At 37.1% G+C, this 16745-nt stretch overlaps 2 protein-coding genes across 6 annotated transcripts in view; one reads left to right on the top strand and one right to left on the bottom strand.

Moving 5' to 3' along the window:
* Positions 1 to 2351, bottom strand: part of ZNF654 (zinc finger protein 654) — a 76824-nt gene extending 74473 nt beyond the window's left edge. Inside the window, exon 1 of the mRNA XM_045850772.1 lies at positions 2039 to 2351. Within this exon, the coding sequence (XP_045706728.1) occupies positions 2039 to 2227 (189 nt within the window). The 5' untranslated portion in view covers positions 2228 to 2351. The remainder of the gene's footprint in view (positions 1 to 2038) is intronic.
* Positions 1 to 9454, top strand: part of CGGBP1 (CGG triplet repeat binding protein 1) — an 88425-nt gene extending 78971 nt beyond the window's left edge. The window contains exons 1-3 of one of the 5 annotated variants that reach the window (XM_045850779.1): positions 2528 to 2722; positions 3304 to 3510; positions 5609 to 9454. In XM_045850779.1, coding sequence (XP_045706735.1) covers positions 5628 to 6131 — 504 coding nt within the window. In that variant the 5' untranslated portion in view covers positions 2528 to 2722; positions 3304 to 3510; positions 5609 to 5627 and the 3' untranslated portion in view covers positions 6132 to 9454. Of the gene's footprint in view, positions 1 to 2527; positions 2723 to 2771; positions 3049 to 3303; positions 3559 to 5608 lie in introns of those variants that run through there. The other 4 variants (XM_045850778.1, XM_045850783.1, XM_045850780.1 and 1 more) reach the window with 4 other exon arrangements.
* Positions 9455 to 16745: the final 7291 nt, after the last annotated feature.

Raw genomic sequence — 16745 nt, 5'->3', positions numbered from 1 at the left:
CCAAAATCAAGTTGCTCGTTAATGATAACAAGAGCAAAACACAGGATAAAAAGAGACTTCCAACCTATGAATATACGTATTTTTAAAAATCTATTATAATCTGCTTTTCAGAAGTTTAGGATTCCTGTAGATACAAAGTCTACAGACAACATGTTTTCTAGATGTAAAACATAGTTATAAAAAGAAGTACTGTAAAGTCACTGAACCTCTAAACCCAGTGAAAGCCAACACCAAAAATAAATAAATAAATAAATGCATGAATAAATAAATAAATAAATAAATACATACATACATACACACACACACAGACAAACAAAAAACATTTTCAAGAAAGTCGCTAAATAGAGGGCAATGCGGCCCTGAAGTGGTGTGGCTGTGTTGGTTAGGAGTGGTACTGTGAAGAGAAAGGTTTCTGGTTAGATTCCCGGTTAGGGCAAATGCCTGGGTTGCTGGTTCCATCCCTGGTGGGGCCTGAGCAAGAGGCACCTATCCATGTTTCTCTCACAAATGATGTTTCCCTCCTTCTCTTTCTCTCTCCCTTCACCTCTCAATAAATACATAAATAAATAATAAGCAATGTCAAACAAAAACAACACAACCTTTATACCAAAACAATTCCCACCTTCAAGCCAACTTATCTATGGTGGTGAAGGAGGAATGAAATACAAATCAAAAGATAATTTAAAGTATTAAAATTTTATCTGAAAATTTCAACTCCATCATCTTCCTTTCAATGCATGGGATGGCATAAAATCAAATTTCAGCAAATATGATGCTCACTTCTGTTAACTTTATTTCCGACTTGTTACCGGATGAAAGACCTAACTTTACATAATATGTAAAGAATCCAAACCCTTTACATATTTATTCATTTAATTACTATCCCCATTTGATAGAAGAAGATACTAAGGCACAGAGAGGTTAAGTAAGTTGTCCAAGGTAACAACTAGGAAGTGGTGGAACCATGACTTAAACCCCTATACACATGCGAGATAATAAACAAAATTTTTGAAACAAAGGAACGGGGTGAAAAAAACAGTAAAACTTTTTTCCAAAACAGTTCGCAAAACAAGACTATTGTGAATGAGAACAAAATGTTTAAACTATAAATATATGTAGATGTAAACGTAGACTACACAACTTTTACCCCTAAACAAGTATTTTGGTGCTATAATGTTTGATGATGGTCAAACACTTCAACCTACAACAAACTGTAGTGACGGTCGACCAAGCAAACAATTGGTTCTTACTGTTCAGACATTGTATTTTATAGACTAAATAAATGCATTATAATTTAAAGAGCGGGGGGGGAGGGCATAGTGATATAACGGGAGCAATAGCTTAAAGAAACTTACTCTATTATCGGTTAATTAGAAAAAAGAGTGAGTGCGTCGAGGAAAGGGGTAAGAAAAGATGACAATCACACTGTGCTAACCCTACCTACTAAAAAAGTAACTAAATCACCGTGGGTCAGCGCCTAAACCAACAGAACTGGCCCAGTGCAGTCTCCAGAGGGGATGACAGGAGACCCTACCAGAGGGGGAGGGGTGGCTATGACAGGAGAGCGAGCAGTAGAGAGACGGCAGGTCTCCGATCTCCGAAAAAGGGGAGACTAAAGGGGGCAAGGGGCGGAGAAGAGAAGACAGGAAATGTTGCCAGACTATCCCAATGAAGTAGGAAGGAACAGGGTGGGAAACACAAGAAGGCGGGACCCTCGGGCAGAAAGGGGTCGGTTTGGGGAAAGAGAGGCTTGTCAGTATTACAGAGTCTTCCTGCCAGCTGCTCCTCCTTCTCTAGCCCCTCTAACCCCGGCAAACTCTACTTTCTCAGCAACCCTAAATCCGCGGGTCATCCTCGTCCCTCTCCCGCCCCCCACTCCAAGCTAGATATGTAGAAGAGGGAGCTTCACCCTTACTCTCCTTGTTGAGCTGGTACGGTGAGCGCCGAACACAGCCCGGATTCGAGGACGAGAAGGCCAGAAGACGCAGGGAGGCCCAGAACCCGAGTGACAAGTCCGAGCGGCCGACAGGCGCCTCACCTGACAGAAGCGTCGGCAGTAATCCCGACTGCTGATCCCCACGACGCCGCCACCGCAGCTGCTGCCGCCAGTGCCGCCAGTGCCGCCGCCTGCAACTCTAAGCCCCACAGGGCCTGGCGGGGACTCCACAATGGCCACGAGCTCTTCTCCGAGGCGTTCGGCCTCTTGGTCGCTCTCTTCCTCCGCCATGAGGCTCTCACCGCCCAGCGCGTACCAGCCCCTGCGCCGCCGCTCCCGCTGCCTCAGCTAACCTCCTCTAGTCCCCTCCCCCTTCCTTCAGCCCCTGGCCGACAGGGGCCTCCCGTCTAGCTCTACTTCCGGCTCCGCCCACCCACGCCCCCAGTTTTCATTGAAGAAACACAGCCGCCAATCATACACATGCCCGCCTTTCCACTACTATTGGTCAAATTAGCCGCCTGTTTGATAAACCCGCTGCCCATTGGTCACTGCTGCTCGGCGGTTGCTGGGGGCCGCCTACGAGCTTTGCCACAGGCGGCGCAGGAGAACGGGGCGCGGTGGGGGACACGGCGGCCGCCGCGGAGCTCGACCGAGCAACGGCGGCGGCGGCGGCAGCGGCGACGAGTCTTCCTTTCCTCTTACCCCCTTGTTCCTTTTCCTCCTCTTCTTCGTTTCCTTTCCAACCGGACTTCGTCCACTTCCTTTACCGGCCTCCCGGATCCTACGGTAACGAGAAGCTTGGGAAGCTGAGGGTGGGCCCGGCCGTTGGTGCAGGCTTTGGGCCCGGGGCCTTCCTCCCGAAGCGAGAGCCGGGGGCGGATCCCGGGCGTCGTCGGCGGGAGGAAGAGGGAGGAGACTGGAAGCCTGTCAGCGGCCGCCTCCGTCAGGCACAAACCGCCTCCTCCCCTGAGACGGCCGTCAACTCTGCTGTCGAGTTGCGGGGCCCACGGCAGGCAACTGGGACTCGGCCCTAACCAGTTAGGAGGACAGGGGCGGTGGGTTGCCGGCGTGCCAGGGTTTGCGCGGGAGGAGGGAGTCAAGACTGTGAAAAGGTCCCGCGCTCGCCTTTCTCTTCTCCAGAACCCTGGGGCGCGGGAGGAGGTGCAAAAGCGGGACGGACAACTGTGAAGGGAGTGGGTGGAGGAGTATTGGGGTAAATGTTGGGATCCGGATTTGTGTAGAGCTTCCTAAGGGGAGAGGTTTTAAAGACACCTGTAAAGTGGCAGTTGTTGATGTTAACATTTTCATCCACTCTTCTTACCTTACCCACGTTTTTTTTTCTTTCCATTTGTTGCCGTGTTTTACAGTAAAGGCATGACTTCCCAGCATCGCCGGGAAAACAGGGTGCAAGCCCAGAAACTATTTCCTCACCACCACTTGTTGAAAAACTGATTTGAAAGAGCCTCCGGTTTGAACAAAGTGAAAGTGCCAGGATTTCGGGCTTCTCTGGTTTTGCGCTGGAGACCCTTTACTACTAAATATCAAGACGAAAGAAAAAACTGGAAACCAATCCGGTAAACATTCAAAACTTGAAAACTTCTAATGACTTTTATTTTGCTCTAGTAAGTGTTATTTTGCTCTAGTAAGTGATTCGCTGCTTCTCTTTTGTTGGCTAATTGATGCTCCTTTTAACTTCCGCGTTTAAAATATCTTTACCTCTTTTTGAAAACACTTTTGTTCTTCAGGTCTGTGAACTCGAACTTCCTCTACTGGGTGGGCGTTTGCCTCTGCAGTAACACAAACAAACTTGAAGTTACAAGACATTGCGATAGGCCTTTCACATCATTACAAGTGATTGAGCATTTTATGCTTCAGAGAATAACGAACATTTTTTAAAATTTGAAATTCAACTAAGGACAGAAGACTTTTCAGAGATTTAGGCATTACTGGACACAAATATTTAATGTTTTGCTGATTTGCTATAGGAATGTAAAATACCATTTTACATAAAATACCATTAGCTTAAAATACCAATGCATAATGGTTAATCGCTAACTAGTTAGTGCAGAAACATCTGCATTATCTGCCATTGAAACCCTATAGCCAAAGACAGTTTTTGCCACAGGAAAGTCGAACATTAAACAGATTTTTAATTGGCAAAAATAGAATTAAACCTATTAAAACCTAAGTTTTATCATACTTTAAGATTTTCTGTGAAATATTAAGTACTCTTGAGTTTGTGTCCATAGGTGTCTAATACATTAGCAAATTACAGTTCTTTTGAGGGAGATTTCATGTTCCCCACCTCTGAATTCAGTGGTATAGGTTAATACCATTGTTTCTGATGAGACTTATAAAGCATAATTCTTCAGAACACACTTAAGAATTTGTCTCTATTGTATTTATACAGAACAGAGTTCCATCTTGAATTCTATGGATGTCATTTTTTTAAGGTTTATTTCATTTTCATTCGAGAGACAGACAGAAACACCCATGTGGTAAACATCAACCAGTTGTCTCCTGCACATGCCCCAACTGGGGATTAAACCCACAACCTAGGCATGTGCCCTGACCAGGAATCAAACTGACAACCTTTTGATTACAGTGTGGCTCCAACCACTGAGCCACACTGGCCAAGTTCAAATTCATTTTAATTTTTTATATCTAGGGCCCCAGGGAACAAATGGTCACCACCAAGGACATTTAATGTTCAGTATCTTAAGTTACCAGCACCCATGATTTTTTGGCAGTGATCATAAAAATTGGTTATTGGGATAAATTCTGAAATTATTAAGTTGCTTCTGAGTTAAATATTTGGAAAAATTGGGATCATCTTTTACTTATTTAATCAACAAATTGTACTTGAACATCCATTATGTACTATGTACATAATGTATGTACATACATTACATACATTACATTAGGTACTATGTACATACATTAGGTACTATGTTAATAAGTTCTTAGTTTTGTTCTAACTCTCTAATTATTAATGAAATAAATATTAACAAATGTAAGTATTAGTTTTAATGAAAAAAGGAGAAAAGGTGTTAGGAAAAAAGCACTTTGTATATGTCTTAATCACCTTTGAAAAGTTAGTCGAGGTATATTAACATTAAAAAATTATTTACTCTGAACTCTATTTTGACTTGAAAATTTAATGATGTTTCTGATGTTGATTGTGTTGTCTTCTTTTTTCTTTTTTTACTTTTTTCTCTGAGCTGTTTTGGAAATTTATATTTTATCTTCATAAAGAATTATGCCAGTTTAGTTACACACCTGTTTGAACAAGCTTTGTTTACAATTACCTATAGTTGTATTCCTAAAATGAGTTGCCTCAGAACTGTAAAGGAAAAGCAGTTCTTTTAAACTTAAATACACATCAAAATTGGATGAAATTAATATAATACCCTAAATTTAACCTAATTAGATGTTCCTAAAAGATAGTGGCATCTGAGATAGTTGCAGTTCTTTTTTAATAGTTTCAATTTATTTGAATGTCATCAAAATCAAGGGCTCCATGAGGTTGTTACTAGTAATGGACACATGGTCTATTAATTTAAATTTAGTTTTCTGAAATCTTTAATCTTAAAAATGTTTATACTTTTTATTGTTAATTGCTTCCCAAATCAACTGTTGTTATAACATTTATATTTTCTCTTATCTTGAAAGAACCTTATTCAAAGTCAGAATGGAAAGGTTTGTAGTGACAGCACCACCTGCTCGAAACCGTTCTAAGACTGCTTTGTATGTGACTCCTCTGGATCGAGTCACTGAATTTGGAGGTGAGCTGCATGAAGATGGAGGAAAACTCTTCTGCACTTCTTGCAATGTGGTTCTGAATCATGTTCGCAAGTCTGCTATTAGTGACCACCTCAAGTCAAAGACTCATACCAAGAGGAAGGCAGAATTTGAAGAGCAGAATGTGAGAAAGAAGCAAAGGCCTCTAACTGCATCCCTTCAGTGCAACAGTACTGCCCAAACAGAGAAAGTCAGTGTTATCCAGGACTTTGTGAAAATGTGCCTGGAAGCCAACATCCCACTTGAGAAGGCTGATCACCCAGCCGTCCGTGCTTTCCTGTCTCGCCATGTGAAGAACGGAGGCTCCATACCTAAGTCAGACCAGCTGAGGAGAGCATATCTACCCGATGGATATGAGAATGAGAATCAGCTCCTCAACTCACAAGATTGTTGACCAGGAGGTTACCACCATTGTGATCAAGATAAATAATGTGGAGTATTAAGGTTATGTGTTAATTGTATGGTTAATTTTTATATTTATTTCATTTGAAATCATGTGATGCAGAATAGTTTGTCAATGTGTATATAGTTGCAGGCAAAAAAAAATCGCCATTATAGTCACTGTTAATTTTAGTCACCAATGGTGTAAAGCAAAACTTAGGGTTTAGAGTGTGCTAGAATACCTTAAACCTGATGGTTGGTTATCCTTAAAATTGAAGGTTTTTCTCCTAAAATGTTTGTGCATGGAAGAGGTACCCTGCTGTTTTACCTTATTGTCATATATGATTATTCCTTCTGAGATTACTTAATTACTTGGATTTAAGACTAGCCTAGGAAATTGAAGCTGCTGACAGGCAACACTACTCACAGTAACTTAAAGGAATTATTTCTGATTAGAAGATCCTCCTCAAAATGGAAGGGATGGTGGACAACTGTTGTTGTATATTCAGATCCCTAGCTGAAAATGACTGTTTATTTCAAACTGTGCTTTACTTGTATATGATGTAGTTACCTTAACTATCCTTTTCCCCCATTTTAAGGACTTACTGTTATATTTAGTAGCAGCTTCAAGTGACCAAAAGACTAAAATCTTTTCATGTCAGTGCCAAAAGCCATAGGGAGCTTTGCAGTGGCATGATTTTAGTCTTACTATGAACACAAATTTTTGAACTACAACTTTCATTTCAATATCATCTTGAGTTTGTAAGCTTTTTTTAATGTCTTCATGTTAAAAGACTTCAGGATGGTCATTTTAATTTAAACAGGTAGACATTTTATGATAGTTTTCTGTTTTTACAGAAAATTAGTAATTTTTTGGCTGACAGGTCGGAAAATAAGGAAGTTACTTTCTATACATTAATTTTTCCACATGGTTTCATAAGAGTTTATTTAGGATAAGCAAACTAGAAGCAAGTTTACTTTCACTTTTATGTGCTTTGCCTCTGGTGGTACAAGGTTTTTAATGGATAGTAAACCATCATCTAAAAATACTGGTAAGATTTTTTGTAGGGGAGATGTGGCAGTATCCTACAAAACTGTTTGGATGAGAAACTAATCAGTTCTGTTAGAGGTCAACCATGTTCAGGAAATGATCTCTGTCTAAGCCTCACTATTTAAGGTTATCAGAGACCCAAAGTATATTTTTTAAAAAACTAACAGCTTTAACATGGAGTAGAGCTTTAAAAAAAAAAAAAGTTCTTTGAAAACATTCAAGTTAATATACTTACAAAATATATTTCTACTAGAAAGCACTGACAAACGATGCCCTATGTAACAACTGGAGTTATCTTTAAGGTTATTTTATCACAAATCTTAATTTAATAAAAAAACTAAAGTGAATAAGAACAAGGTTAGACTTTATATTTTTCAGTAACAGTTTTCCATGTCTAAATTTCTTTTACAGACTTAAGTTCCTAGCAGGTTGTCCAAGTGTCTACCTGATTTTAGATTTGATGTGGATTTGGGGAGACGGTGGTTTCTTAGTTTGCTTTAATTTTAAAATAAGTCTGCCACCAAAAAAAAAGTCAAAATTTAAACTACCAGTTTTTCTCATGTTCAGTTATGTTAAAATAGCACAATAAATGCCTAAAATAGTGCTGTCATTAATAAAGCACGTAACTGAGAAGACCAGCATGTACTTTGCTTTTACTTCCTCTACTAAAGAATTGGTAGGAAACCATGTTTAATTTGAATCATCTGTGATGGTAGAAAGTCTTGAGAAGCTGGGAAAATAATTGAGTTTTATAGCATTATTTTCAGAATACAAAAATAAGTTTAGATTTGTAGTCATTGTAATTTTTCAAAATTCCATGTGGTTCACTATTGTTTAGATATTAATTTGCACTGATAGCAAACCTGTAATGGCAGAACAGCATTGAGTAATCCTAAACTGTAAACGAGATGACGTTTCACTGGAAAAACATCAGTAATTCACCTTTACATTGCTAGGATTTAATGATTATTTAGGTCTGTATATCTTAATGTATTTCACCAGGCTCCAAACTATTCCCACATATTCTATAATATCTAGGGGCATAATCCATCCTCTTGTTAGGATTATATCAGGTCCTTAAAAGCATTTTTCATCCTGTTGTGGTGGTTTAATGTGTTTCTTTACTTGATTATAACACTTTTTGTTTCCTGCAACTGGTTAACTTTGTCTTATAGTTAAATAGATAAAGCAGAATGATTGTTTTAGCCTGCTCAAACGTACAAGTCTGTGAAACCATGGTTGGCATATGTTAGATAACAAAGAGAATATCTAAGGTATATACTCCTGTGAGGTGTAGTGGATGTGTGTAAAGAAGCTTTTAATCTTAACTATATAGTGTTAGTGTGATGCTATACTATTTGGAAGAATAGCATTTTCTATTTTATAAGTTGTATGCATAAACGTAAGGTTTGTAATGTTTCATTTATAAACTGCCTTCTTCAATACATGCTTATCTGTTAGTAGTGTTTTTTCAAAGTATAGTAGTATGTCTTCCAGAATTTCACTTTAGTAAATAGTTCCTAGGTAGTTGAAATATTAAATTCCTTGTTGGTTTATTTTGTTTCTATGGGGCATATAGCAAGCCTGAAGGACATTGTAATCATTTCTTACAGGGTGGAGATTTGGAAAGATTATGTATGAGAGCCTAAATAGTTATTTTTATTCATTATTATCTTTGGTTAAGACTTGCTTTTCTAAACAAATAACTACTTACAGTTAATGCATTTGGTTCTACTGACTTTTCAGGGACCAGAAAACTTTAAAGAAAATGTTTTACATCTTAGAATTGTAACAAATTAAGTATTGGCTGGGATTGTTCTGAAGTATTCATTTCTTAGAAACTATTGTAAGTAACAATTGACAAGATCTCTAAGCAGAAAGTTCCATGTTAAAATTTTTGCCCGAAAGCATTTGTGTGTGTTAATGAAAAACACATTTAAACAAAATAAAATTTAAGGTGGCCCAAAATGAAAGCCACAAAAATTCATTTGGTGCTTAGTCTTTGTAAGGGCTCTCCGTGGATTGACCTGCCCCAATTGCCTTTAAATAAGTACATATCACCTTCATTAAATAGTAGATTTGTTCTATAATTTCATTAAAAGTCTTAGCCTAAAATTATTTGCTTTAGCTTCTGGTCAGCACTGATTAAAATGTGAATAGTGAAGTGGCTATCTTAAACCTTGGTTTATCAGAATCCATACTATCATAGACTTCTGAGGTAAATTACCTAGTGGTATTCCACTTGTATCCAGAATACTGTATTCATTAAAATTTTACTATGTTCATTTTTGTACTCCTGTGCTTTTTCTTTTTTTTTTTTTTTTTTGCTCATGCATGTGTTAGTATAAATGTATAGCTTTTCAAGTTTTGTCTGTGACATTTAGAAATAAATTTCAAAGAGAATTTGTTTCAGAAGTTTTTGAAAGCACACTTTGTTTTTTGAGTGAATCTAACATTTCATAATTCCAAAAGATGAATAGAATTTCATTAATTTTTATCTTTGTGATATCTCTAGGATTATTCATCCTAATGCCCATATAAAAGCATGTATTCTGTTGTCAGAGTCACGTTATAGACACAAATAGCCCTTTTCTCCAAATATTATATAGGTAGTATTTAAATAAGCTTAATCAGTGCTTTTAATTTTCTATTTTTAGAAATACCAGTTATCAAAGATGGGCCTAATTTGCATCTCAAGTTTTATTGGGTTTCGAAAGATTTGCTATGCTCTTATTTGCCACTGGGTGCAAAAAAAAAAAGTAGAAGTTGAAAATGGCCTTGCCTTTTAGTAATGTTACATAGTAATTAACTTTTCTGTGTCCTGGAATCAGAATTGTAGAAAACACCTTAACAAATCAGGCAATACTTAAACTTCCAGTTAAATATTTCCAAACTCAGAGACCTGTCTTCATTTTTCCTAAAGAGTCTTATAATGTTTATTAAATGTAAACCAATTGACTATGTGCTTCTGGGTCTCATAACAGTTCCTTTTTGTTTTCCTGTATGAATTACATTCCATCATATACCTGAAATGTATGTCATGGTTAAAAAGATGCTCCTGGGATCAGACTAACTAACCTAGCCCTGTAGAATAGGACTGACTTACAATAGGATACATTTCATATGTATGTCATGACTTTTCATCTAATTACCTCTCCACTATGTTGCATAATTTTAACTAGTTTATATGCATATTATTTAGAGTGAGTGCTTATTAGCTCTCATTTAAAGGTTAGATCATTTAAAATTCCATGTCTCCAAGTTCTTGGTTAAAATAATATTAATCAACTAGTACTATTGAGTACTATCAGGCTCCCTATCGTATGCCTGATAATTGCACTAGCCAATGAGGACATATCAGAGAAAATTTTAAAATCCTTTTATTTCTAGTAATGATCCATTGTCCCAATACAGAGGGAAGGGTGCACATTGTTAAGCAACGCCTTAAGCACTCATGACACTAGTCAGTTACCAGCCAAATAGTTTCATCTTCTGAAAGTCTTATTTCATAAGAAACAGTTCTGTGGTCTATATATTCTTTGAAAATCTAATAGTCTATGTAATCTACAAAAAGTCAATTTCCAGATTAAAATCAATTGAGGAATGGGGCTGATAATTTAAATGCCTATAAGAAATAAGAACATGCCTCATTTCAATGCCCATGGTAAATCAAGAGTTTTATTGAATATTGGATATCAAGATAATCGCTGGTATACCTAATCACACATTAACTAATGATTATCTTAATCATTTTTTGGTAGAAAATAAGTTTTTATTGAAACAGTTTCTCAACAATGGAGCAAAGTACAATTTGACCCAAACCTGCCCAACAGCCTCAACTGCAATTGAAAGAACTCCACAAACATACAGGATAGGGTGGGATCCTTAGGTCTCATTTCTGCCAAGGTGCTTATTCTATATATTAGATGACAGACTGCAAACTTTTCTGTTTAAGCATAGAAGGAAATGTAAAACAATGTAAATGAAAACATTGTTTTTATGTCCTTTTCCTCTGAATTTTTTCTTACCATGCTCATGTATCCAATTGTAATAATATGCATTATTTTTAATCTAGCAAATTCTATTTTTATGACATCCTACAGAACAAAACAACCAATGTAAAGATATGTAAAGGTGAGTTCGTTTTAATACTATATAGGAAATACTATGAATGTTCAACTAAGGGAATGGTACAAAATTTATGACACATCCATATTATGGAGACTTTAACTGATCTAAAGGTATGAATCAGAAGAGATTTCTATAATAGTGCTAAAATTTTTTTAAATTACAGTATATTGTCTCACTTGAGAGGAAAAACTACTAATACAATTGCAGTATGTATGAAGTAATCAACACACATTGTATGTTATAATTACCGACAGTGGTGATATTAAATGGGGTAGAGGAGAATATTTGCCTTTTTTAAAATACACCCCTGAATATTCAGTTATTTACAACAAGCATGTTATCTTTGTCACATACATAAATATGATACAGACTTTTATTGAAACCTGCTCGCACAATAGTTACATCCAAGTTGTAAAGAACAGCAATACCACAGAATGTATCTACCTTATTAATGAGGATATTAAAGAATTTTAATTGAACAAATATTTCAAAATATATTTTTTAATTCTTTAAAATTTATTTTTATAAAATGTAGTTGCACATTTACAAAGTTGTCATTCTTTTTCCAAAGATATCCATTACTAAGTATATCATAGGGAGTCAATTTCAAAGCTATTACTGTAATATCCTTGTACTTTTTCTATAAACTGCCTAAACATTTTAGTTGTTCACAGTAATTATACACAGTACCCCACTGTTTTTCAATAATGTTTAAAACAAATTTAATCAGTGCTAAAATCCAGTATACATGTTTCACAATTTGTCAGTTAATGGAAATACAATGAATGTCATAACATATGGTTATGTCATAATGAATGTCATATCATCAGGTAGTTCTTTATAATTTATAAATTCTCTATAACACCTTAATTTCCTATTTCAAAAAATCGGCATTAGAATTGGAGATTTATGTCTGCTAATTGTTATCTAAAACTCACTAGCATACACAATGAAGATTGTTATTTTGGAACTCACATTACAGTCTTGAATACTCATCTCCTGGGGGATATCTAACATCTCCTTGCTTATTGATACAACAATAATTTCTTTACTACTCAGTGTATCAGTAACATAAAACAATCAAGTTGCAATCTTTCTCCATATCAATGGCTATCTGTTTTTAATCTTTCTGATTTCCTTTGTTCACAAATGCTTCTTCAGCTCTACTCCTTGTCTAACTTTTTTCCTTCCACTTTAAAAAAAGAATACATTTGATTGATTATGTTGTTACAGCTGTCTCAATGTTTTCCCTTTTGCTTCCCTGTGCCTGGTACCCCACTGTAGCAATAGCCCACTTAGTTAATATCCATATGGGTCATGCCTGTAAGTTCTTTGGTTTCTCCATTTCTTACACTGTTCTTAACATCCCCATGTCTAGTTTGTACCTACAAATTATGCTTCTTAATCCCTGTACCTATCCTCCTATCCTCCCCATTCCCCTTCCCAACTAATAACTCTCCAAATGATCTCTATATCTATGGTTGTGTTACTGTTCTGCTTGTTTGCTTAGTTTGTTTTTTTAGATTTGGTTTTTGATGCTTGTGAATTTGTTACCCTTTCAACATTCATAGTTTTGATCTTTTTCTTAAATAAGTCTCTAACATTTCATGTAATAATGGCTTGGTGGTGTTGAACTCTGTTAGCTTTACCTTGTCTGGGAAGCACTTTATCTGCCCTACCATTCTAAATGATAGCTTTGCTGGATAGAGTAATCTAGGATGTAGATCCTTGCCTTTCATGACTTTGAATACTTCTTGCCAGTCCCTTCTAACCTGCAAAGTTCCTTTTGAGAAATCACCCGACAGTCATGGGAACTCTTTTGTAGGTAACTATCTGCTTTTCTCTTGTTGCTTCTAAGATTCTTTTAACCTTTGGTGTTTTAATTATGATGTACCTTGGTTGGCCCTCTTTGAGTCCAACTTCTTTGGGACACGCTGCAGTTCCTGGACATGTATGTCTCTTTCCTTTGTAACTTAGGGAAGTTTTCTTGCATTATTTTTTCAAATAAGTTCCCAATTTCTTGCTCTTTCTCTTCTCCTTCTGGCATCCCTATGATTCAGATGTTTGTACCTTTGGAGATGTCCCAAAGGCTCCTTATACTATCCCTTTTTTAAAAATTCTTTTTTCTTCTTACTGTTCTGGTTGAATGCTTATTTCTTCCTTATGTTCCAAATCATTGATTTGAATCCGGCTTCCTCCCCTCCACTGATGGCTCCCAATAGATTTTTCTTTATTTCACTTAGTGTAACCTTCACTTCTTCCTTTATGTTATTGCTGTACTCAATGAGTTCTTTGAGCATCCTGATAACCAGTGGTTTAACTCCATCTGTTTTGTTCAGGGGTGTCCAACGTTTTGGCATTTCTGGGCCATACTGGGAGAAGAGTCATTTCGGGCCATACATTAAGTACACAAACACTAACGCAAACTGATGAGCAGAAAAAAGGTTTTAAGTAAATTTATGATTTTGTATTGAGTTGCACTCATAGCCACCCTGGGCCACATGTTGAACAACCCTCAGCTCTTTTTCTGGGGTTTTGTTCTGTTCTGTTGGCCCATATTTCTTTCCTCAATTTGACATCCTCCCTATGTTTATTTCTGTGTATTAGGTAGAGCTGCTTTGTCTCCCGGTCTTAGTAGTGTGGCATATTGTAGAAAAGACACCTATAAATTATGTGGGGCAGAGCCTTAGGTAATCACCACAGTAGGGCAACCCATTTCACTGCTTTGTGGCTCTGTATGGAGGGAGGGCTCAGAGAGGGGACAATGCCACTGCCTGAATTCTGGAGGTTTTCCCAGCACTCACTCCATTTCCAGTCACTTCACCCACTCTCCATGTGTGACTCGCACCCTTCCAGCTGTTACCCTAATGGTGAATCTCAGAGTGGGTGGGTTTGCATACATCCTGAGTCTGTGTGGGCCCTTTAAATGGACTCTCCTGAAAAACCTGCAGTTTCTTCTGTCGCACCCACCTCTGGCTTTTACAGCCAGAAGTTATGGGGATTTATCTTCCCAGTGCTGGACCCCTGGACTGTGCAGTTTGTCCGGAGGCTGGGATCACTTGCTCCCAAGGTATCCCTCTTGATTTTTATCCACCACACCTGAATGTGAATGTGGGCCCATCCATTCCACTATTCCCACAGCCTCTCCGTGCTTCCCTACTGTCTCCATACTCCACCCCTCCTACCTGTCTGGATGAATGTGGCTTCTTTAAATCCTTTGTTGTCAGACTTCCATACAATTTTATTTTCTGATGTTCTTGAGCATTACTTGTTTTAAGATCTAGTTGTAATTTGTTCTATGGTTGCACAAAGAGGTAAAGCTTGTCTACCTATGCCTTCATCTTCCCTGGAAGTTCCTTTGTCTAACTTAACGCTGCACCTTTTGCTAAAACACAAGCAATCACAAGAGTTTTAAGTAGCAAATTCATTTTTAGAATCCATATAGTCATCAATCTACATGTTTAGATATACAGCAGATTTTTGTAATTCACACTGCAAATACTACCAAAAGATACATCTAGTATCTTCATGAAGTATGTACATGACTCAATATTCTAATTTCTAGAGAAATGGGTTTTACAAATAAAATTGGCACTACAATTAACTGCATTAATCTTAAACTCACTAAGGGTCTTTTACTGTGTCTGTCATACTGACTTTTGTGTTTGTTAACCGGTATCGATAATGATGCTAATACTGTACACATCTGATTGACTTAATTTGGTATTTTAATCTGCTTCTATATTTTAATTAATTTTTTATTGATTTGAGAGGGAGAGACATGTTCCACTTATTTATGGATTTGTTTGTTTATTCTTGCATGCCTTGATGGAGATCAAACCTGCAAATTTGGTGTATAGGGACAATGCTCTAACCAACTGACCAGCCAGGGACTTTATTTTTATAAACATAATACATGCATATAGTTTTAAAAGTTAGATAATGGTAGATGATTTATAATCAGTAATCTCTGCCTCACCTTCTTACCCTTTGCTGTTCTTTAAATTTTCCCATCATATACTTTAAACCCTTTGCCTGTTTTTGTTTCTACTTTTATGTTTCTGAATGATATGCTTATTCTACAATTTTGACATCAATTTTAGTTATGATACTTAAAAATGAAGATTTTGTTCTTTTCCACTAGCATCATCCCACACTTTTTCTCACCATAGGGTCAGTGTGGAGTTAAAATCGATAGAAAATGTTTCCATTTTATGGCCATGTAAATGATTATTCACCACTGAACAAATAGTATACCTTGATTATTTCATTTATCATAACTTTTTTATTTTTCTTAAGATTTTATCCTTTTTATGTTAGCAATTTTTATTTGCTTGTTTTCTTTTTTCCCAAATGCACCAAGAGATATGGTAAATACCGAAATACCTGTGTATGGCAGATACCTTTCAAATGCTTAAACATGTCAAACTATTGATATCACTTACTTTCCCAGAGACCCTCTTTCTCAGAATTTTTTGTCCATTCAAATCTGCACCTGTTTTTCTCTAGATCTAAGAGAGTGGTCATCCTCAGATATCCCTTTGCTTTGCTGCTTTGCTGGTAGTTCATTCTTTTCCCGTGTTCCATAATCTATAGCTTGCTGAATCTATTATTTGGCTTAAGCACATCCTCTAAAACAGGGGTGTCAAATTCATTTTACCGGGGGCCACATCAGCCTTGAGGTTGCCTTCAAAAGGTCAAATGTAATTTTAGGACTGTATAAATGTAACTACTCCTTAACTAGGGGCAAGGAGCTTGGCATTGCCACAGGGTAGAAACAAGGTGCTGGGTCAGATAAAACATGGTGGAGGGCCAGATTCAGACTGCAGGCCTTGTGTTTCCCACCTGTGTGCTCTTACTAAAAAAGAATATATGGAAGGTTTATTTTGCAATATCTTGTATGACTGAATAAATAACTTCATCATTCCTTCACAATTAATTGAAACTTTGGCTAAGAAGGTTGAAAATAATTTTCTTTGATAATTTGAAGACATTGCTTCATTGTCTTTCAGGATCAGTGTTGCATTAAGAAATCTAGAGCTTTTTTCAATCTTGTTCCTTGGTTTATAAGGTGGTTTTATATTATTTTTAGATTATATTTAAAATACATTGCCAAATAGGCATCAAAGACATTCTAGGATGACCGCTGTATTGAGCCTAGAGAAAACCAGGTTCAGACTGGAGCAAGAAGAAAGAGTGTTGAGAAGGAATGTCACCAGGGAAATAAGTTAAATATACATTTTTTTGTATTATATTTACTTGTTTATTTGGCTATGTACAGTGAACTTTATTGATGGTGCCTGACAAGGTAGGGCTCCCTAAGTGCCCCACCTCTTCAGGGAATCTGGGATGGAAACAAAGTCAGGAGATTCTCAGTGTGTGTGGGATCAGTTTACGGCAAGGACTACCAGCAGCTGAGGGCACCTCTTTCTGTTGTTGGGGCTG

The sequence above is a fragment of the Phyllostomus hastatus genome, unplaced genomic scaffold (genome assembly GCF_019186645.2).
Source record: "Phyllostomus hastatus isolate PE091 unplaced genomic scaffold, TTU_PhHast_1.1 phas_contig_86, whole genome shotgun sequence".
NCBI lineage: Eukaryota > Metazoa > Chordata > Mammalia > Chiroptera > Phyllostomidae > Phyllostomus > Phyllostomus hastatus.
This window is presented reverse-complemented; position numbering and strand designations above follow the sequence as displayed.